Source organism: Schistocerca americana, chromosome 4, assembly GCF_021461395.2.
Source record: "Schistocerca americana isolate TAMUIC-IGC-003095 chromosome 4, iqSchAmer2.1, whole genome shotgun sequence".
Classification (NCBI taxonomy): domain Eukaryota; kingdom Metazoa; phylum Arthropoda; class Insecta; order Orthoptera; family Acrididae; genus Schistocerca; species Schistocerca americana.
In genome coordinates, this window is record NC_060122.1 from 372,732,313 (window position 1) to 372,757,469 (window position 25,157).

The 25,157-nt window shown below is 41.9% G+C and overlaps 1 protein-coding gene across 1 annotated transcript in view; it reads left to right on the forward strand.

The window, feature by feature from the left end:
* The window catches only part of LOC124613494 (esterase 6-like), a 145,978-nt gene that overhangs the window by 24,936 nt on the left and 95,885 nt on the right, over nucleotides 1–25,157 (forward strand). Inside the window, exon 4 of the mRNA XM_047142202.1 lies at nucleotides 6,878–7,049. Coding sequence (XP_046998158.1) covers nucleotides 6,878–7,049 — 172 coding nt within the window. The remainder of the gene's footprint in view (nucleotides 1–6,877; nucleotides 7,050–25,157) is intronic.

Genomic DNA, 25,157 nt, shown 5'->3' on the forward strand with positions numbered 1-25,157 from the left:
CGATAGAAGGGTTTGGCTTCGGCCAAAACCCGAGGAACTTTACCTGCCATCATTTGTACTACCAATAGTGAAGTACAGAGGAGTTGGCGTTACGGCATGGTGGTGTTTTTCAAGGTTATGGTGTGGTCGCTTTATTGCCCTTAAGAGAGCGCTATAGGATATGGACACAGTTTACAGTACTGAGTACAATAGATGAACAGTTTGCAGACAATATTTGTTTATTTAAGCGAGACAATGCGTCCTTTCATAAAGTAGCTTCTATGAGGCAATGGCTTGTAGACGATAATATTTTTGGAATGGACTGGCAAGTCGAGACTCCCGACATGAATCCAATGGAACATCTTTGGGCTGAGTTAGACTTTGCTACAGGTCCCTGCGTAATACACCACTACCTTCTCTGATTTTGTCTCCTGAGCAAGAACGGGCTGACTTTCCTCCACGGGCATTCAGGCACTTCCTTGAAAGTGTTCCCAGCAGAGTTCAAGCTGTCAAAAGGTGAAGGGTGGAGGACACATCACATGTCAGTGTCCACTAATAGGTTACGAGTACTTTTATCAGATGGAGTACGTTACAGATGATCTGAAATCAAATGTTGTGTGAGAAATTTATGTGGTCTAATTTATCTTGTCCTTCGAGTATTGTCTGCTAGCACGAGTGCCCGAGTTCATAAAACCATCTCTGATACGACGTCGTTTGATAATCTTACAGATAAACTCCAAGACTTCAGTTAGATCAATTATCCCACACATATTCTGTCGTTTTTAAGGCAGGGAATCCGTTGCAGATTACCTCACTTACCACTACTGATGGAACAAAACCGTAAAATGCATGATGAATGATGAGTCAAGATTCTTTTTAGGACACAAAAGTGAAAGGATCAAACGGCAGCATAACTTCTGATGCACTTTTTGGGGCCAATTTGAGGACTTAACCATGGACTTATTCTGAGACAAGCCCGTTATTTTTGGTTCTTCTGGAGGGAACGCTGACATCCCATTGATATGTTTACATGTACGAGAAAAAATGGCTCTGAGCACTATGGGACTTAACATCTCAGGTCATTAGTCCCCTAGAACCTAGAACTACTTAAACCTAACTAACCTAAGGACATCACACACATCCATGCCCGAGGCAGGATTCGAACCTGCGACCGTAGCCATGTACGAGAACCTTCCATTCTCATTCACAGCAGTATCTTCATAGTTTGCAGTATTCTGTTTTACAACACGCCGTTCGTTCTTTTACACATAGTCATTGCGCTTTGTCAAACAAGCTTCTAGCTAACAGATTTCATTCGTGTAGTGCTACTGCTGCAGCCTTCTCGCTGGACACAGTACGTTTTCCCAGCCTAAATTTCTTTAGATATGCGAAGTGGAAGTCAGCGATTACCACATTTACGAACAGGTTGGACGTTCCTACATTCGATCAGTATTCCCATTGCCAGAACACCTTTGAAGGCAGGTGCGTTATCCTCATGGAAGATGACATTTTTCTTTTTCAGTCGAGGCCTTCCATCTGTTACTCCGCTTGACAAAAACAGTGAAGCACGCAGGGAACATGGTCGGATATCAGTGTACCTTCGTACCCGTACACAACGTCGGCAGTCACGTAAATGATTAGAGTTGCAGTTCTCAGTAGAATCGCCACACGAGTGCATTAGTATCGTTCATGTTTAGTGTTGTTATCAAGCCTAGTAGGGTACATACGGGGCTTAAACAGCATCAGATGCTGAGTAATCACTGTGAAGGACACAGAGAAGCAGCGCACTTGTGTGAAACAGAGTTATCAGCACCGGCTAGGGTTTGAAATGGGCATCATTGTTGGTTTACATTTAACCGGCAGTATGAATCGTGAGAATCAGACTTGAGGGGCATTCGGATGCGCGAGGGCAGGCAAACTTGTCATCAAGATTCTAGTAGACCACGTTTGACCACTGCAAGGGAGCATCGCTGTATTGTGCAGTGCATCAGGCATCGTAATCCCTACACATCTGCGCCTGCCATTCGAGAACAAGTAATGAGCACCCTGTAACATTCTGTGTTATCCCGCACTTTTGGTTGGAGGCCAGTAACAGCAGGACAGCCGTATTGGGGAAGTACCGTCCCATGCGTAGACCGCCATGAAAAGCGGAACACAAAAAGCTGCGTCTGGAGCGGTGACATGACTGAGAAGCTTGGACCTTTGATGATTGGTGTCACATGAGATGTTCTTTGATAGGCCGCAGTTCTGCATTACCCGGATGACCAACGTCGGCACGTATCGTGGCGACCTTGGGAGAAGTCCCATTCTTCCAATGTTTTGGAGAGGCACAGCGTTGTTATTCCGGACCTAATGATTTGGGGAGCCTTCGGGTGTAACTTCATGCCACTGCTGGTAGCGTGGAGACAGTGTCTGCCCTAAACTATCTAGGCGTAACTATCCAGAGCGACCTTAAGCGGAATGACCATATAAAACAGATAGTGGGAAAACCAGACGGCAGACTCAAATTCATCGGAAGAGTCTTAAGGAAATGTAACTCAACCACGAAAGAAGTTGCATATAAGACGCTTGTTCGCCAAATTCTTCACTATTGTCCATTTATCTGGGAGCCCTATCAGGTAGGACTGATAGAGGAGATAGAGAAGATCCAACGAAGAGCTGCTTGCTTCGTCACGGGATCGTTCAACTGGCGAGAGAGCGTTACGGAGATGCTAAACAAACTCCGCTGGCAGACGTTACAAGAGAGGCTTTGTGGATCACAGAGAGATTTACTATTGAAATTTCGGGACAGCACGTTTCAGGAGGAGTCAGAGAACATATTACTGCCCCCACATACATCTCGCGTGTTGACCATGAGGAGAAAATTGGAGCAATTAGAGCCAAACAGAGGCTTACCGACAATAATTCTTCCCACGCACTATTCGCGAGTGGAACAGGGTGGGAGGAAGCAGATAGTGGTACCCAAAGTACCCTCCTCTATACACCATTAGGTGACTTGCAGAGTATGATGTAGATGTAGATGAGGAAACTGTGACGGTATATCGGTACGTCACTGATATCCTGCTTCCTCATGTTACCTCTCATGCAACACTGTCCTGGTTCCATTTTCCAACATCACAATGCTCGTTCACACATGGCGCATATTTCTGTGAACAGTATGTGTGATGTCGAGGTACTCAAGTGGCCAGCGAGATCTCCAGATCTGTCCCCGATAGAACAAGTGCGTGAACAGCTCGGATGTCAATTCCGCCCGAGTGCCATTACCCCGGTTATCGACAGCAGTAACATCATATACTCTCTCACCTGTGAAGTTGCATTTAATTTCCTCCTTCACTTTCCTGTCAGTCAGTGTATTTTTACATCCAGCTGATCTAACAAACTTGGACAATATTCTCAAGATAATGCTTTAACTTTCGACGTGTAATCAGTAGGAAAAATATCTTCCCTTCCGAATACCAAAACCCTTATCCATAACCTTACCTTTCCGGTGAATTCACTTCACTTGCTTCGCTGTAGGGCCACCGGTTTGATCCAAATCATCTTAGTTACACTCCTAATGTGAAGTCGTGTACCTTCGTCTCAGTTACAGTAATCAGAACGCAAATTCAGTTTTAGTATTCTTAAAAATGGTCCAATCATTGCTATTAAGTTTGGTCAGCACTCAGTGAAAAACACAGCTACCTTGAACACTGGTTTGTCATAGTTAACGCTCCATGTAAAGAGCAACGTCCTGCAATTACTGATACGCTTGACGTTTGTTATTCCATACCCCTTTCATCGCTGTTTATCCAGGACCATTCTGCGCGCTTTCTCGCTGTTTTCACCTATAGTTGCAGTTTTGGGTTGCTTTTGCGCCATCATCTGCAAGAGGATTACAGAACCGTTGAATTCAGTTGCCTTTACTTAACTGTGGAAAATGAGCCCTCAAACTCTTCACAAACGTTTATCAGCTTTGTACGAATTTCTGCTGTCTAAGGTCACATTACTATTCGTAACTTCCTATTGACTCTGAAGATAACTCAAAGATATTACTTGTGCATATAAGTTATCTTCATTGTTTGTTCCCAGCTCTTAAACAGCGTGAGATTGATTATATGCGTGGAACACATATTGTGGAGAATGAATACAACAGAATACTTGTACTGCATTAACAACTATATTTCGCGTTAAGGATGCGTGGAAATAACATATATACCGTACTTGGAGGAGCATCTGCTTTCTTTTTCGTGTCTGTGTATGGATGGGGCCAGGCCGAGACTTATGATGAAGACAGGCCGTGGCCTGTACGTCACAGCACGTGGCTCTGCACTTCTTAAAGTGGCAGTGATTAACTATTTCAGACGAGTTTAATAATTATTAACTGCGCATTTAAATGCATGCGAGCTCCCGATAGTACACGACAAAGTTAAGACCTTTTACTGGGTACCTTTTCTACTACGTATTGATTTCCGTGGGTCCTGCGCTGAGCCGAGTGTTCGAGAGGTTTGGCGGACAAGTCGACAAGTGTGACGTCACAAGTTCGTTAGGGGTCCCGTATTTCTCCGTGAGCCCCTGTCCAGGTACATGTTGCTCGCGGTCTTGTCCATTGGGGGTAAGGGGCAGTTCTGGAATACAGTCATAATAATAATAAAGTGAAGTATTGGTTGTGTTTAGCAACGATTTTCTTCATCCCAACTATCTGTATAAACTAGCGCGTTAACTGGCACTATCAAGATACAAATTACCTAGACATAGCGAATCTGAGCCACCTACCAGTAACTTCTTTACTTCCGTGAATATTCGATAGCTAGGAATTGCCAACAAGAGCTACAGCTTCCGATGAACTGCAAAAAAATAATTTTATGACAAAACTATATTTCGTTTTGCCAGTTTAAACTAAACGGACACGACGCCATTGCTATGTAAAATTGTGCAAAAAGAACTATTCCACAGCTGAGGTTGATACTTGTCTTACGTTATTGCGTACATATGCGTACATATGAAAAACAAATCATCCTTGATAATAACGCCATTTTTGTGACAGGTCGAGAAATTGTCAGCTTGTTGTCGCACAAGGTGTTACCATTGAATGTGACCCACCTGTCGTGAATTTCTAGAACAGCGTGTAATATGTCGTCGATGGCGCCAGGGGACGCTTACTGACTTAAGTACACAGTTGAACGGCCAACGGAACGTGTCTCAGAGTGACGTAGCAGACGATATACTCCTCACCTGCCGTTCACACCGCACTCAATACTGGGACCTACAGATTACACCACTATGGCCACGCGCGATTAGCCGAGCGGTCTTTGGGCGCTGCAGTCATAGACTGTGAGGCTGGTCCCGGCAGAGGTTCGAGTCCTCCTTCGGGCATGGGTGTGTGTGTTTGTCCTCAGGATAATTTAGGTTAAGTAGTGTGTAAGCTAAGGGACTGATGACCTTAGCAGTTAAGTCCCATAACGTTTGACACACATTTGAACATTTTGAACTCCACTATGATTAGATCTGCGATTTTATGGTCGATGTGTTTAGTGTTGAGATGAACTAGAGAATGTTTCCTTGGCTAGCGGTGTATTTGCTCCTATAATCTCGACATAACTAAGATATGAATTTATTTCTCGGAATACGTTAATCAAAACACAATAACACAGTTCTGAACAAGACAGGGAACATTATAATTGGAACCGGAGTCCAGCTCAGGATGTGAACACATCACTCCCAGATAAAGGACGAAGGACGCCGGGAGAAGTCGAGAATAAGAAACACAAACCTGACTCCAGACATCACTTATGTGGCTTTGAAACTCAGATCAAGAAAAGCGATCCTGCAGAGGACGGTTCTTATCCCTCATCTCCCTCGTAACAGAGTTCTGTCGAAGTACAATTCCCATTCAGCATGAGGATTTCAAATAAGGACAAGCTGCTGTTGCAGACCTGCCCTACACGGTATGTGGATGTCCACCAGACAAGAAAAAAGTAGAGTGACGTGATTCGAGGGGAACCTAAAGCAATGGATAGCCATTCATTTGACACTGCTTTAAAATGTAGAGAAGAAAATGTTGTTTGCCAGTAAATGTGGTTTCTTGAATGCAATTCAATTTTCACATAATTTCATCTTTATTTTTAAAAAATATAATGGAGGTAAGTGAGGTGGGGAGGTAAAAATTATACAGCGAGACCAGAGAATGAATGCGCGCAGGTTCAAAATGCAGTAATTACTCAGTGATGAAGAGCCTTGCGTAGGACAGGGTAGCCTAGAGCGTAGCATCAAACCAATCTTCGGATTGGAGTCCACAACAATGCCAATATTTTGCTCATAAGAAATTAAGGCCTTCCGGTGGGTAAATAATGATTTTTCCCAAAGTTATGTAAGCCTCTCTGCATGTGAACTGATGTAGCCTCCGTGGAATTCTTCCATCATGTGTGACAACTGGTGACAAAATTCCGCTCTACGAAGATAGTGTTGCTCTTAGTCGTCCATCCACTAGCACCTATCAGTTGTTTGCTTTAGGAGTTTGTGTTCATAGAATAGCTATCGAAAATCAACATTACTTTACGGCAACAACGACAGTTAAGAAATTTACGTTGTTGGAATAACAGACTATAGATCTGCAAATAACGTGACATATTTCCCTCTGTCGCTTACCCAACGAATCCTCTATTATACGCGATATTCTCTTCTTTGCGTATTTTGTGTATTTTATTTATTTGATATTTATAATTTGTATACCTGGTACTTTCCGTTTGGCTTGTTTTCTTGTACGTTTTTCCCTATATCGATGATTAATTTCGTGTTGATATGTCTAGAAACAATAACAACAGCAACAGTAACTGTTTCAATAATACGAATGATGTCACCCACTTACGCCGTCTTAAATCAGATTCATTTTCTGACACACGATGACGCCACGTTTGTTTAGATTTCTGAGACACCTACGCTGGAAGAGATGGAACTTCGGAAGGATGTTATCGTTGTCATCCACGGTGGCCGTTTCACGACAGGCAGCAGTAAGATGGCAGACTTGTCTCCGGAGAATTTCATGGACCACGACGTCGTACTTGTTACATTCAACTATCGTCTGGGCCCTTTGGGTAAGTTATTATTTAGTTTTATGTAACATTTCATGATAGACACAGCCATGTGGACTGTGTGTACCGAAGAATAGTAGTAAACATTAATATATATATATATATATATATATATATATATATATATATATATATATATTTATTATGGCTACATACCGGGTGATCAAAAAGTCAGTACAAATTTGAAAACTGAATAAATCACGGAATAATGTAGGTAGAGAGGTACAAACTGACACACACGCTTGGAATGACATGGGGTTTTATTAGAACTAAAAAAATACAAAAGTTCAAAAAATGTCCGACAGATGGTGCTTCATCTGATCAGAATAGCAATAATCAGCATAACAAAGTAAGATGATGTTCTTTACAGGAAATGCTCAATATATCCACCATCATTCCTCAACAATAGCTGTAGTCGAAGAATAATGTTGTGAACAGCACTGTAAAGCATGTCCTGAGTTATGATGAGGCATTGGCGTCGGATGTTGTCTTTCAGCATCCCTAGAGATGTCGATCGATCACGATACACTTGCAACTTCAGGTAACCCCAAAGCCAATAATCGCACGGACCTGGGAGGCCAAGCATGACGAAAGTGGCGGCTGAGTACACGATCATCACCAAACGACGCGCAAGAGACCTTTCACGCGTCTAGCAATATGGAGTGGAGCGCCATCCTCCATAAACATCGTACGTTCCAGCAGGTGTTTATCAGCCAGGCTGGGGATGATGCGAGTCTGTAACGTATCGGCGTACCTCTCCCCCGTCATTGACGTTTTGCTGTCTAGCGCCTTCTGTCGGACATTTTGTGAACTTTGTTATTTTTTTTTTTTTGTTCTAATAAAACCCCATGTCATTCCAAGCATGAGTGTCAATTTTTACCTCTCTATCTACATTATTCCGTGGTTTATTAAGTTTTCAAATTTATACTGACTTTTTGATCACTCGGTACATGTGTGGGTGTGGGCTATTGTGGGAGTCAGCACCGACACAAACAAGGAAGGAGAGAAGATGCGATGGCCAGTGGCACGAATCCAAAATCACCTGTACAAAACACTTTCTACTTAACAGAAAACTTTGTTTCTGTTAAGGGAAGAAACGTAACATGATACCTGTGCTTCCTGTGCCTCCTACATGCAAGCGCTTTATTCTCTATTACTACTCGTAGAACACAGGCTACGTAACTTCTTCCTATTACTACTGATGCTCTCGAAGTCTGCGACTGAACTCGGGTGACCAGCGATGGGCGCCAGGTTAAATCAGCATTGACAGGGGGCACTGTCTTCCTGGATGTGTGGCGCTGCCCGCTCTTTCCATTGACGAGCGGGTCAGCGCCTTCTTGATGACGTTTCGCGGCGCTGCGCTGGACAGTGTGCAGTCGATGCCTTAGGACTGCGCAATACTGGTGATTCATAGACTTGTAACTGACCACTCATGTCTATTCAAGAATTCCTCTGGAGTACAGAAGATGCTGTCAATTTCAGTCTCATTCAAATCCGCTACGGCTGTCCGTCAGATATTTTACTTCTCTTTCTAGATTCGCCCTTTATCTGTCCAACTGGAGAGCCTAAAACAGATCGTTTACTCCCATACTATGTTGTTGTTGTTGTGGTCTTCAGTCCTGAGACTGGTTTCATGCAGTTCTCCATGCTACGCTATCCTGTGCAAGCTTCTTCATCTCCCAGTACTTACTGCAACCTACATCCTTCTGAATCTGCTTGGTGTATTCATCTCTTGGTCTTCCTCTCGATTTTTACCCTCCACGCTGCCCTCCAATGCTAAATTTGTGATCCCTCGATGCCTCAGAAAATGTCCTACCAACCGATCCCTTCTTCTAGTCAAGTTGTGCCACAAACTCCTCTTCTCCCCAATTCTATTCAATACTTCCTCATTAGTTATGTGAGCTACCCATCTAATCTTCAGCATTCTTCTGTAGTACCACATTTCGAAAGCTTCTATTCTCTTCTTGTCCAAACTATTTGTCGTCCATGTTTCACTTCCACACATGGCCACACTCCATACAAATACTTTCAGAAACAACTTCCTGACACTTAAATCTATACTCGATGTTAACAAATTTCTCTTCTTCAGAAAAGATTTCCTTGCCATTGCCAGTCTACATTTTATATCTTCTCTACTTCGACCATCATCAGTTATTTTGCTCCCCAAATAGCAGAACTCCTTTACTACTTTAAGTGTCTCATTTCCTAATCTAATTCCTTCAGCATCACCCGACTTAATTCGACTACATTCCATTATCCTCGTTTTGCTTTTGTTGATGTTCATCTTATATCCTCCTTTCAAGACACTGTCCATTCCGTTCAACTCCCATACTATAGTATTAGTGAATATCACAATCATTCTTGAACGCAAATTGTTAACAGAAAATTTCTTTAGAGTACAGATGAACTCTGAGAATGTTTCATATTCGCAGATGTCTGACACATACACTAATAAGCCGAAACATTATGATCATTGGCCACCGCGACGTTGGATGCCGCCTTGTGTCGTTGTGGGCACGTGGCACGGTAACAAAAGTGTGTAAGCCGAGCAGACACGGATGGGGGTCGCCTTAACGAAGATATGGGCTGCAAACGGGGAAATCCATTGAGATAATCAACATTGACAAAGGGCAGATTGTTATTACGCAGAGCCTGTGAATGAGTATCACGAAAACGGCGAAGCTGGTCGAATGCCCACGTGCTGCTGTAGTGAGCAGCTACGGAAACTAGTAGAAGGACAGTGGAACTACCACTAGGCGCTATATGGTTGGACATCCACGACTTTTCACAGAACGTGGGGTTCGGAGGCTTGTCTGCTTTGTAGAATAGTATAGATGGTGATACGTGACAGCTCTGCCGAAAGGGCACAATGCTGGTGCACGCACAAGTGTTTTGGAGCAAACCGTTCATCGTAAATTGTTGAAAGTGGAGCTCCGCAGCAGATACCCCCTCCGTGTTCACATGTTGACACAACGACATCGCCAGATACGATTGCAGTGGGCACGGAACGATCGGGATTCGTCCGTTGATCAATGGAAACGTGTCGGTTCTGGGGGTGAACCGCATTTTGCTACAGTAGGTCGATGGTCGTTTCCACAAACACCGTCATCGAAGTGAACGGCGGCACAAAACGTACGGCGCAGCACGGATGCAGGCTGGTGCGAGCAGCAAAACGCTAGCGCGCCACGGACTCAAGTTGGTGAGAGCAGTATTATGCTAAGAGAAAAATTCTCCTATAAAAATTTGATTCCTATTTCGCGAAGTTATTGATCGAATTTAAAAATTTAAAATGGTGTCATAAACTACTCATTAAGAGCTGTAATATAATGTTAAAAGTTAAACACATTAAGACAAGACAAGAGCGCAAATACCCGGACTTTATTCATCCAGTATTGAAGGATGAGAGCATATTAGATATCTTGGAGACAAACAGAGGAAGTTAATCTAGAAGAAGATATTAGCAACCATAATGTCGTTGTGGCTTCTATGTCAGTGGAAGTTGCAGAAAACCAAAGAAACAGCGTAGAGTTTTCTTGTTTGGGAAAGCAAATAAAAGTGTCATTAATGAATATCTTCATAGTCAGCTCCAAGCATTCACCGCGGGACACAAAGATATTGAGCATCTTTGGTCGGAATTTAAAGGTATTGTCCACCATGTTCTAGAGAAGTATGTAACTAGGAAAAATATAGGGGAGGGAAAGGATCCACCTTGGTACAAAAAACATATTAGGAAGTTGCTGAGGAAGCAGAGAATTTTGCGCAGTCTTTTTAAACGTAGTCACTGCCCCGCTGTCAAACAGAAATTACGCGAAATGCGAGCAGCTGTCAGAAGGACAATGAGAGATTCTTTTAATGCATTTGAAAGCAACATTTTATCCGCAGATTCTAAAAATAGCCCCAAAAAGTATTGCTCGTACGTAAAATTTATGAACGCTACAAATAATTCAATATCTTCTCTTGCTGGCAATACGGGTAATGTAGCTGATGATGATAAACAGAAGGCCGAAATTCTAAACCTAGCTTTCAAAAACTCGTTTACGGTAGAGGACTGCAGCACCATTCCCCGTTTCAGTTATCGAACAAACGCAAGGATGGTTGACATAGTGTTTAGTGGATCTGGGAATGTAAAACAGTTAAGATCCTTAGACACCAGGAAGGCATCTGGCCCAGACGGTATTCCCGTAAGATTTTATGTTGACTATGCTACAAATATTGCACCATTCTTATCCGTCATCTATCAGACATCATTGGAACAGCGGAAAGTTCCACGGGAGTGGAAGAAGGCCAAGGTGAAAGCAATCTATAAAAAGGGTAGAAAATCGTATGCACATAATTACCGGCCAATTTCACTGACATAAATTTGTTGTAGAATCTTGGAACATATTTTGTGTTCAGACATAATGACCTTTGTGGACTCTGAGAAGCTCATCTGCAGAAACCAGCCCGGTTTTAGGAAACAGCGGTCATGCGAGACACAGCTGGCCTTCTTTGTGCGTGATGTACAACAGGCTCTAGATGCCGGCTCCCAGGTTAATGCTATATTTCTCAACTTTCGAAAGGCGTTCGTTCGACTCAGTTCCACACTGTCGCTTGCTCTAAAAAGTGCGCGCCTACGGTCTATCGGAGGACATATGTGGTTGGATAGTAAGTTTTCTAACAGACATGGAGCAGTATGTCGTCCTGAACGGGGTGACTTTAACAGAAACAAGCGTAACTTCAGGTGTGCCCCAGGGCAGCGTAATAGGTCCGCTGCTTTCTACGATATACATAAACGATCTGGTTGATGGTATTGGCAACGGCATTAGACTGTTTGCCGATGATGCTGTAGTCTACAGGAAAGTAGTATCACACGAAAGTTGTGAACAAATCAATGAGGATTTGCAGAAAATAAATGGGTGGTGTAATGACTGGCAGTATAATGAGGCGAAAATCCCCATTAATGTAAGAGTACAAAAAAATGCCCAGTCTTTGGAAGTGGTAATATCCGTCAAGTATCTGGTGTGACTATTCGAAATGATCTCAAATGGAATGATCAGATTACACAAGTAACGGGTAAGACGAACTCTAGATTGCGGTTTATTGGTAGAATCCTGAAGCGATGCAGTTCTTCAATAAATTAAATATCTTACAATACATTAGTTCGTCCATTCTTGGAGTATTGTTCGTCTGATGGGACCCTTACCAGTTGGGTCTAATTCAAGAGAATGAGAAGGTCCAAAGAAGAGCGGCGAGACTCGTGACTGGTACATTTAGCCATTTCGAGAGCGTTACAAATCTCATAGAATGTTTGAAGTGGGACACACTTGCAGATAGACGGCGCGCTAAACAGAAGGGGTAGCTCACTAAATTCTGAAATTCGATCTTCACCGAGGATGTAGAGCATATATTATTACCACCAACTTTCAAATCGCGCTATGATCACCATTCAAAGATAAGGGAAATTGGAGTTCGTACTGAGGCGTTCAAACAGTCGCTTTTCCCTCGAGCGATCCGCGAGTGGAACACAGGAGGCACGAATTGTGCCCTCCGCCACACACCGCTTGGTGGCTAGCGGAGTATATATGTAGATGCAGATGTGGATACTTTACATACGAATCTGGATTTTCCACCCTGAGGCGAAGTTTCGTTACGGAAACTATTATAAGCATCTCGCTTTGAAGTTCACGCTAAATTTAGAACTTCTGTAAAAATTCTCCAATCTTTTGGATCTTGCGTTCGTTTACAATTGGTATACTTTTTTCGTTGTTTCTGCAACAGTTTTCTGACTCGTTTCGTGCACCAATGAAAACCAACTCCATCGCTTGATAATTTTTTAATTTAGTTAGTAATTTGTTAATTTATTTGATATACATCAATATCTCAATTTCTGTCAATGCTATTAGTTTGAATTCAAGTCACATCTGGTCTACGCTTACATTGTTAATTTGGAAGGAGTGGAAATTGTCCCTCAGGAAGGCTCGAGAGAATTTTTATGTGCTTTTCCGAATAGGTATACTTTCGTTTATTTTTGGAGAATTTGGGAGTTACGATATTGTCTCGCTACGACAGCCCTGTGTTCACTAATCACTGTAACCGTTTTGATGCTCATTATTACCTCAAGATTATTTGTTGCTAAGAGGTCAAGTGTATTTTCACAACAGTTTACTATTCGGGTGGGCTCATGAACTAACTGCTTCAAATCATTTTCAGAGAATGCGTTTAGCAGAATTTCGGATGATGTTTTTGCATACCTCCGGATTTAAACATGTATTTTCACCAACGTATCGAGGGTAAATTGAAGTCACCTCTAGCTATAATTGTGTGAGTCGGGTACGTATTTAAAATTAAACTCGAAGTTTTCTTTGAACCTTTCGGCAATTGTATCATCTGAGTTGGGAGATCGGTAGAATGATCCAATTATTATTTTATTCCTGTGTACTTGAGTTTCGCTACAAGGTAAACTACTTCTAACAGAACAAATACACCACCGCCAACAGTATATAGCCTATCCTTCCAGAATACTATTAGGTTCTTCGCAAAATTTTCGGCTGAACGTATCTCCGGCTTTAGCCAGATTTTAGTGCCCATAACGACTTGTGCTTCAGTGCTTTCTACTAGCACTTGTTGCTCTGGTACTTTCCCCATGACAGCTACGACAATTTACAACTGCTATACCGATGGATCCTAGATCTAAATTCTTCCTGTGTTCGACCTGCACCGTTTGAGACTGAAGCCCTTTCTGTGTTTTCCTGAGACCCTCTAAACTAAAAAACCACCCAGTCCACAACACAGCCCCTGCTACCCGTGTCGCCGCATCCTGCATGTAGTAGACTCCCGACATATTTAGTGGAACCCGAATCCCTACCAGCCTATGCAACCTACACGATCGCAGAACGGTCTGGATCTCTGTTTCAAACTTTCCACTCACCTCTGTGTCACAGGACCACAATCAGTATTGTCGCCTAAGCTGCAAATGTATAGCTCTGCTTTCATATCATAAGCAAGACTGGCAGCTTTTACCATTTCTGATAGCCTCTCGAAACCAGAGAGAATCTCTTCTGATCCAAAACGACACACATCATTTGTACCGAAGTAAGCAACCTCCTGCAGTTGGCTGCACCCTGTGCTCTTCATGGCATCCTAAAGGACCCGTTCCACGTCTAGAATGACTCCACCAGGTATGCAGACGAAGTGCACACTGGCTTTCTTCCCCTCCTTGGCAGCCATGTCCCTAAGGTGCGCCATAAAGCTACTATCATTGGAGCTCCCAACTACCAATAATCCCACCCTCTGTGTTTTCCTGGATCTCGCAGACTGAAATGTTTCAAATTGGTTCAAAGGGCTCTGAGCACTAGGGCCTTAACATCTGTGGTCATCAGTCTCCTACAACTTAGAACTACTTAAACCTAACTAACCTAAGCACATCACACACATCCATGCCCGAGGCAGGATTCGAACCTGCGACCGTAGCAGTCGCGCGGTTCCGGACTGAGTTCCTAGAACTGCTCGGCCACTGCGGCCGGCTGAAATGTTTGCTCTGGAACAAGATAACCGATAATGTCTGGCTGAGGGACAGTCTCAGCCACAGACAGAACCTGCAACCTGTTCGTAGGGGGAAAAGGTGAATACTGGTGCATATTGTTAGTGCGGTTTGCCTACATCAGGGGCAAGCATACATTCAGGGGCAAACCTATTGCTCTCTTTTGATTGACAGGTTGTAACACCCTGGGGATATCTGTCCTTTTGATTGACAGGTATCGATCCCCAGCAGATGATCCTTCCTTTCGATTGACAGATCCTTAACGTATTGTTCCCCCACCCCTACCCCTCCCCCTCCTCCTCCCAGCCCTCAGAAATACTCCAACCAACCCCTGTCCCCCTTGCTGGTACAGGTACACTTACAGGTCTGAGTTATTCGAATAGCGCCCTCTCATTATCATCAGTTTGATTCACTACTTAATTAAGTTCATCAAATACCCCAACCCTCCCTCTCCCCTCCCCTACATGGAAACCGGCGGCTCTGTGATATAGAGGATGGATCTCATAAAGGTAAGAAAAGAGGGTCGCTACGCTTTCAGCTACATGGTTTCAGCTACCCACTTCCCACATCCTAAATACATGTACATAGGTCGTTGTATATAGGAAATGTCTTAGGATTTTTGATAGGTTAGTGAATAAGACAAGTAAATATTCTCTTACAAAATCTTTATTAAATATTTTCGTCCGCATTTACACACAGAAAACAACGTTTTCCTTATTTTTGTTAGGTGTAGTTTTAATAATATCCAAATTAATTTTTAACATATTACTTAAATCCACATCTGAATCATCTACTTCTTTCTCCAACCAGTAATTTGACAAATACAGAGAAGGTATATTCTCGAATTCTAATACATATCTAATTTTCTTCCTGTAAAACACTGGTTTTATGGCTTTAACTATTAGCTCAGTTCCATCCTGCAGTTCTTCTAGGCGAGACCATCGGGAGATTTCAAGTTTTCCTCTTATCTCCTCCATGATGCTATTGTTAAAGCGTTCCACATCTTTCTGTGTGTATGTCGGCAACTCTTCTGCTCCACATTCTTGCGGAATTTCTGTGTAGACTTTAAGTTTACAACTTTTGCAAACGAGTGTCCATTATATGTAGTTATTCCATTAGTTTTAAACTCGGCAAATGGCTGTTGTGTTGTTGGGTGGACAACATCCAGCTCGCCACACTTAGATAGAATATAACCATTCTTTTTAAGCTGGTCCAAATGGAAATAGAGCTTAATAAACACATTTTTTGTGTATCCATTAATATAGTAAACATTCTTGTCTCCACTGATTTTAGCCAGTACTCCTACAAGTGACCAGTTTCCATTGCTGTTTACTGAAAATGCCAATATTTTATATTCCCCCTTTGTAGCCAGATTTCTCCGTACGGTGTGTTTAAATCCATATCTAAATCTGGCCCACACATCTGCAATAACTTCTTCCTTTTCCAGTTATAGTTTATATTCTTCCTTTATATCAGTTGCCTTCTCCATATACTACAATTTCTTTTCTGTGCTTCAAGGTCCTCCATTTCCAGTTTTTTTTCTGTACACTTAATACATTAACTGCACTTAAATGAGTAATTTCTTTAATGGGGAATGGTTTAAGTCTCTATGAAACATTGGCTCTTTTCCTTAAGACTTGTGGTATAACATTATTTGTGAGAACCAATGCCAATTCGGCGATATCTATAGCAGACGGTATCGTGGAGAACAATTTTCTAGACTGAGAAAAATAAGTTTCTCCTGGTTTTACATAACACTTCTGTGTAATACTTATATTGTCTTTGTTGGAGTCAGAGTTAAGAATCTGCACGTAGTTTACAGGTAGAAAATTAAAACTGTATGCAGACAGAGCATAACTTATAATCTTTTCTCAGTCTTGAGAGTTACTTCCACAACGGTCAATTTTTGGGTGTACTTATTGCCCCAACAGACAAACTGCAGAACGTTATTAAACACAACACAACAGTTCAAAATGGTTCAAATGGCTCTGAGCACTATGGACTTAACTTCTGAAGTCATCAGTCCCCTAGAACTTAGAACTACTTAAACCTAACTAACCTAGGGACATTACATACATACATGCCCGAGGCAGGATTCGAACCTGCGACCGTAGCGGTCGTGCGGTTCCAGACTGAAGTGCCTAGAACCGCTCGGCCACTCCAGCCGGCCAACACAACAGTTGTTCTCTACGTTATCCGTTAATTTACGCCTCATGCAAGTTAGTGACACAGAGTAAAGTGGACCACATTGGAAATACTGATTGTTAATATGCAATACATATAAACACTGGTGCACAGGGTTGAATACACGAACGATTCTGTAGTTGTATGCTGTAGCCTCCAAACTGGTAATGCCGTGATGCTTAGCCAAGGAAGACTTAAAAATTTCTCGTAGTTGCATTTCTGGACACTATAAAATCTATAACGTGGTTACCAATATCTTTGTTCACTCCTGGGCTTGTGATTTGACATATAAATTTGTTATGTATCTTTACATTTGCAGCTTAACCACGTTAAACAGTCTATTTCAACTGTCTTATCATCGTCCACAATCACATTGCAGTTTCTCCTGCAGAAGTCGTGGATTGATATTAAGCAGACGCAAATCTCCATTTTGTTAAAAATTCCCGCAAAATCTTGCATTATGTCCAAATATAAAAGGTAACAGTCGTCTACCCGTAGCTGCTGCAACACTCCAGGCAGCTCTTCCTTTAGAACATCCATTTTAAAGTCAGCGTAGTGACCCTCTTTTCTTACCTATATGAGACCCTTCCTCTGTACCACAGAGACACCAGTTTCCAGGTAGGGGAGGGGGAGGGGTTAATTAACTGAACAATTTAATTAAGTAGTGAATCAAATTGATAAGAGTGGGAGATGGTTGGTTGGTTGGTTTGGGGAAGGAGACCAGACAGCGTGGTCATCGATCTCATTGGATTAGGGAAGGATGGGGAAGGAAGTCGGCCGTGCCCTTTCAGAGGAACCATCCCGGCATTCGCCTGGAGTGATTTAGGGAAATCACCAGAGTGGGAGATGATTATTCGAATAACTAGTAACAAAAGTGTACCCGTAACAGCGAGGGGGACATGGGTTGGCTGGAGGTTTCCTGAGAGGTCGGGAGGAGGAGGGGAAGGGGTGGGGCAACAATATCTTTCGTCAATAAAAAGGAAGGATTATCCACAGGTGGTCATTACCTGTCAATCAAAAGGATGGATTATTCCCAGGGGGGTCATAATCTATCAATCAAAAGAGAACCATAGGTTTGACACTGAATGCATGTTGCCCCTGATGTAGGCAATGCGCAGCAACAAAATGCATCAACACCTTCTTGTCCCCTGCTACTGTTTGTCAGACTTACCAGTGAGACCTTATGATCAGCTCCCTGGGAAGTCTTTTGCCACCTGCCACGCCCCAAGGCGACCTCCCACTCGATCATTGGTGAGGGGTCAACCTCAATGAGAGCAGTTACTGGACTGTCCACCAGTTTGGACTGATTGGCGGACTCGTGTGAGTCCTACTGGACGTCCTATTGATCCCCATGGCTGGCCCACAACAGTGATGCCCATCCACTGCAGCCTCAAGCTGTATAACCGAAGCAATCAAGGCCTGAAGCTGAGAGCAAAGTGTCACCAACATGGCTCGCATCCGCACACAGCAATTACAGTCCCTATTCATTCTAAAGACCGTGGAAAGCTACACTACACAGACTTGCAAAGTACTCTAGACGTTAATTACGGAACTCTACTGGAATCACTGACGAAAGGCAAAAACTGTGTCTAATAAATTAGATTAACACACAGAGATTCAAATACTAAACTAACAAAGAATTCAGGTGAGACTAAAATTCGCTCCTGATTAGGATCTTGTAATATGTCACAAAATCGGTTTACTTTCCGACACAAACGTAAATGCGAGAACTGTGTCTACAAAATATTAAATTAACATGCAGAAATTCAAGAAACTAAACTACCGAAGCAAATAGATGAAACAATGTAATTCCAACGGTAGTTAGCGATTTCCAACGATGTTTACATTTAATTTCAAAACTATAGAAAACTTTTTCTCTCTGAGCCCCTCGTCCCCCACTAAATTCTGAAAGAAAAAAAAAATCACTTACTACATTTTCATTCTGTATGAGGTCAGACTTCAGCATCAGGTATGACGTTTGAATTTATTACTAACTGTATTACGAAGTATATACCCTACTGAGTTTGCAGTCAGTATCCATATATGCCATTGAATGTTCCTGCAAAATTATATCCTTGTAGAACATGTAGTTTTGGAGGTATGACGTCATATACGTTTACATAAGTGAAACACTAGTTTTTGCCTAAAATGGTGCACAGTAAAAATTCAGCATCACACATGACATTTTAATTTATGATTTCTTTAACACTGATTTTATTTTCAACGCATGTTGCAGAAATAATCCACATACACCGTAAACCTACCTGAAATATCATTAAACAACAAATAGTTCTGGAGGTATGACGTCATAAACATGGAGATGAGAGATAAACTAGATTTAGCTGAAAATGGAGCGCGAATTATCCTGCCTACGTTCATCAAGTGTTTCCTAAAGAGAACTGAAGCATAATCTGAAACCTGTGATAAACTTTTTCTCGCTTATATGCTTAAAGTCAAATATGTAACGCACTAACTTATCTGTAAAGTAATCAAATGTTTGAAGCTGTTTTCACATGAAAGTTAGATTCTTGAAGAATCGGGGAATCAGTGGTAGTTACTATAACGTGATCGTGAAATACCGTAAGAGGCATGCAACAGCGATACAACGTGAGGGGGCCCGTTTTGAAGCAGCAACAACCAAAGGATAAGGTCGAACTGAACGTTATTGGCTTTGATTTATAATTAGTAAGTGTCGTAGAGTCTTGTTTCATAAGGCAGATGCCTTTACCCTTTGATTTGCCCAGCTTGTGAAACAAGACTGCAGATGCTGTTTGAAGGTGAGAATGCTTAATCATTCAAAAAAACTGGGGAACTTATGACGGACCTACACTCTCCGTTATATAAATGATCATTACGACACAGAACGGCAATAATTTTGAATAGGTAAGCAATGCAATATGAAACTTAGATTGCAGATAATTATTTACGGTCGCCAGCCCAAAAACGAACAAAAGATAAACTTGGTTAATGACTGAATCGACATTGAAATTAAGTAGTAATTATAAATGTAAAGGAAGGGAGTAGCGGGACAAAATTGCACACGTGCGAATTTGATTGTAAAGCCACATATAACGTGTTAAATTGATTGGTAATGTATTGAAATTACTAACAATTAATAAAAACCAATAACAGTTACTATTAACATGTCTCACGAAATGTTCTGGATCACGTTATTCTCTGTACTGGTTCGGTGAAACAAATACTCAAGACAGATCACTGTTCCATAATAAATATATCTCAGAAAAGTTCGTAATGACTTCGATAACTAACAAAAAAGGACTATGCAATGCCAGGCTTTGAAAATCAGTAGCACCTGGAATATTTGCAAAAGATACACATAAAATTATAAAACTCGCTTGATTTGGAATAGCATTAGCACTTTGCTGTGAAATAACTTTTACTTCACTAACAGGATGCAACAGTGGCGCTACATTGTACAAAGAATTTAATAACTACTGCCCCTGATTTAAAAAAAACAACTAGATTTAATTTAACTGCAGTTTAGTTACTTTTATCTTCATTGAATTATCTTTCTCACTCGCGACTATCTTGGTATTTATGGAGAAAGCTGACGATTAATGTATAGGGATAATCAGCACCACTCATGAGATTTATGTTTCAATTAAGCAAACAGTATAACGTTGAAGTACTGGCAAGCCGTGTACGGAAAAAAAAGATAACGTGCTTGATTTTACTTTGTGGCAAATTGATGATGGAGCGACGTAATGTATTCTGCAATGAACACTGTTGGCAACTGGCTCTTCTTTAATAACGAGTAACTTTTAGTAATTTTTGGTCGCGGTACTCCAATTAACACTTCTTTCTATACACCCAGTACTGTGCCCAGACGTATGCTTGCTCAAATTTCCATAATGCCTTGCGATGCTTACAACACCATTTCAAAGACAATTTCCATCATGCATTAGGACACAGCCACCTTGCACCTACCTCACCACACAAGAATAGCAACTCTCTTGTTCCAACTGCCTCTCTGCTACTCACTCTACGCTCGTGCGCGTTGAACAATACTGTTATCAACTTTGAAACGGATTCTTTGGATTCTGTAAATATGAATTTCCCTGGCTTAGCTAGCGTTTCTACTGCAAAGTGTTTATAATATTACATTTCAACAGTATTTCATAATTTATTATATTACAGTTGTCAAATAGTGTATAATGAAAAAGTTAATTAAGCACATACATACACAGAAAAGAGTATTGACAAAATTACAGCATCAACCATCTAAAAGTCATGAGAGAAGAAGTTGCGGAGTTATAAAGTGTATAAATGAAAAGAAAAAGTTGGCGAAAAAACTTCATACATTTAGTTACATCTCTTTACGTAGGTTTAATGCTAATATAGCGAGATTCAATACAATAGCCGTGATGTATGTTGCATTAATAACTGCATCGTGCATCGCAGTTGTACTTTTTCCTACGAAATTCATTCTTTAAAGCACTGCATACGTTTTTATCACATCCAGATTTTATTCTGCTAGTAAGGAAAGTTACGTTACAATACCTTTGAAAGAAAATGGTATTCAAATTCGAGCAATAGAACAGTGTAGATGTACACTGAGACAAAACGTTATGACAAAAAAAAAATGGTTCAAATGGCACTGAGCACTATAGGACTTAACATCTCAGGTCATCAGTCCCCTAGAACTAAGAACTACTTAAACCTAACTAACCTAAGGACATCACACACATCCATGCCCGAGGCAAGATTCGAACCTGCGACCGTAGCGGTCGCGCGTCTCCAGACTGAAGCGCCTGGAACCGCTCTGCCACCAGCGGCCGGCCGTTATGACCACCACTCATTGCCGGCCGTGGTGCCGAGCGGTTCTAGGCGCTTCAGTCTGGAACCGCGCGACCGCTACTGTCGCAGGTTCGAATCCTGCCTTAGGTTAGTTAGGTTTAAGCAGTTCTAAGTTCTAGGGGACTGATGACCTCAGTTCTAAGTTCTAGGGGACTGATGACCTCAGATGTTAAGTCCCATAGTGCTCAGAGCCATTTAAATCATTTTTTGAACCACCACTAAACCGCTCATTGGGAGATTAAATGTTACATGGTGACGTTGCAAGTACGTTACACGGTAAGGAATGTGTATCGGACCGGAAACAGCGAAGTCCAAGACGTAAGAGGCTTTGGTGAAAGGTAGATTGCTATGGCTGAGGACCTGAAATCAAACATCTCGGAAATCGCCAAGCTGGTTGGCAGTCCACCTGTTACTCTAGTGAGCTTCTAAGCAGGCACCAGTGTTCCGGAGCACACCGTTCAGCGCACACAGTTGAAAATGGGACTTCAGAGCAGGCAACCCCTACGTGTTTCAATGTTGAGCCAACGGCACCATGAATTGTGACTGCAGTGGGCATGGGACAATAAACTGAGTTGTAAATAATGGATGCGCGGTCCGATGAATCACGTTCCTAGATACACCAGATCGAAAGCTATGTGCGGATACAGGCCAACGGCTGTTCGAAACATGCACCACATTGTGGGGTGACACTGACCCGAACTTCCAAGGGACCTCTGGTGGCAATCGAAGGCGCTATGACAGCTGTGGCCTATATAAACATTATTATGGACGACCCGCATCCCTTCATGCTCAAAATCTTCCGCCACGGTAATAGCATTTTTCAGCTTGGTTAAGTCCATAATACAAAGCCAGAATCATCCTACATCAGTTTTAGGAGCGTGTTTCTGGTACAAGTTGATTTCTTGGCCGATGGAACCCGATGAGACACATGTGTGACGCTAGTGGCCCATAATTTATGGGAATTTTGTGACGTGTGCGTAGACAGCGGTACGTGTACCTTCAGAAACTTGACGAGGACTTATCGAATGGGTGAAAAGCAGAACTGCTGCTATATTGCGTTCCAAAGGCTGTCGAACACGCTATTAAGCAGGTAGTAATGGTGTTTTGGTTTATCCGCTTATTTCGCTCTACTTCAGGCTTCTCTCATTTGGAAAAGTGCTCCTCCCTTACGCAAAACTGCAGCAAAACTCTAGCTAGCGGGTTGCCGCACTACCAGGCGTCTCCGTGCTTGCCGTATGGAAATGTAACGATAGGTCAGATGATTCAAAATGACGTGTCTGAGTTTCTTGTTTTGAACTCAGTTAAGGAGTTTATGACGAATTTCCAGATCCAGGATAGCTAGTCGTTCCTCTAAAATGTGGTGAAGATGTCAGTAGATGACTTTCTAGTTGGTAAAATCCTCGTGTATGTATGGTGACCAAACGAACAGCATGCTTTGTCTGTTCTCCATGAGACGACATAGTGTCAAAACATATAATAAAGTGCCCAAGAAGGAGATATTTAAGAACATATCACTGCAGAATCGTGTTTACAGTCAGAACTAAATCAGAAATGGAATGCAATGAGTACGAAAGGAGCATCATTGTAACAGACCACAAATTCAGAGGTTCGGTGAAAGACTTTTTTATAAATCTTTCGTTTTGTCAAGTTCATTTAAACAATGCTGTCGTAAAATTCTAAACTCAATAATTGAGGTAGCAGATTGTAATAGTAGCGCAGAGGAGACATAGTAATTTAAAGCCAACGGTACTAACCGATCATCACACGGCGTTGTCAAATATTTCACAGGACTTCCATTACTGATGAGATTTTGTGACAGTACGATCTGTAAATAGGTAATAGCACGCAAGTTTTGTGCTTGTGCAGTTGCCTAAAACAAATTAATTACAACAAAGAATGACCTTTGATTGATATACACAAAACTTCATTGGTGAATGAAACATAAGAGGAACAAATTTTAGTCAAGAACACTAGCACACAAGAAGACAAGTGTCTGAACAGCGATGTTTGTTCAAGCATATTGTGAATACATTGAAATCGGAAGATGATCTGTAGCTGTATTTTCAAATGGTTCAAATCGCTCTGAGCACTTGGGACTTAACATTTGAGGTCATCAATCCCCTAGAACTTAGAACTACTTAAACCTAACTAACCTAAGGACATCACACACATCCATGCCCGAGGCATGGTCGCGCGGTTCCAGACTAAAGCGCCTAGAACCGCTCGGCCACTGCGGCCGGCTGTTGTATTTTCTGATATGGTTTCGGAACGTTATTTTGTCGGTGATGCAACGAATTTAAGTTTTCGTGACAATATCATACTCGTAGTAATGACATGCCGCGTATACTATCACGAGAGTTGGAAACCGAATTTTTCTGTATCAGTATCACAATGTAGCCTCCCATAAGGAAAGACTGATTTGTCGTGGTTTTAAGGAAACCAAATGTGTTTATTGGATTCATATACCCATAGGTTGCACCACCTAAGATCAGTAGGAGTAAAAAAAAGCCTTTACTATACCAAAAGAAAGATCAGACCCTGTTATATTAGTAAAAGGACATCCTAAACGCTGCTTGTTACAGAGATAGCGCATTTGAGACGAAATAAAATCACAATACACGTACTTTTGGAGGTAGTTTGAATACTGGAGATTCATGTATTACAGGAGAAACTTTTGTTTACAGAAAAGGTGAAATTTATTCTGTTACCGTGGCGCGGCTGGTTCTAGTTGATTCATTCTCATGCTCTACGTAAGAAATTTATCTTATTTCGTACACAATATCATAACTTTCAGAAAATTGAAATTAGAGCATCTCAGCCATTAAGTATGCACATGAGGTACCAGAAATACTGCAGCGTTGATAAACTTGTACGTAAACACGACTGCAATGATAGTGGTACTTTATGGCATGCATAATGAAAATTAGATACATATTTGTATTGTATCGACAGGAATCTGATTGTAATCATAAGAGTGAAAGGGCGTGAAAGGGAAGCAGTGTTGGTAAGGGAATGAGACATGACTCTGAGCACTATGGGACGCCTAGGACTTAGAACTACCTAAACCTAACTAACCTAAGGATATCACACACATCCATGCCCGAGGCAGGATATGAACCTGCGACCGTAGCGGTCGCGCGGTTCCAGACTGTAGCGCCTAGAACCGCTCGGCCACCCCGGCCGGCGGAATGAGACAAGGTTGTAGTCTGTCTCCCATGTTATTCATTCAGCACACTGAACAAGCAATTAAGGAAAACAAGGAAAAATTGGAAAGGGAATATAGGTCCAGGCAAGAAAAAGTAAAATCTTTGAGGTTTGCAGATGACATCGTGACACTGCAACAGATAGCAAAGGTCTAGCAAGAGCTGTTGGACGTAATGGATAGCGTCTTGGAAAGAAGTTGTAAAATGAACATCAAGAAAGGTAACGGAACGTAGGGCGTATAAAATCATGTGATTCTGATAGAACCTGAGGAAATACACTAAACGTAGTAGGGGAGTTATGTTATTTTTGCAGAAAAATAACTGACAATTTCGGAAGTAAGAAGGCTAGAAAATGCAAACTGGCTGTAGCACGAGAGGCGTTTTAGG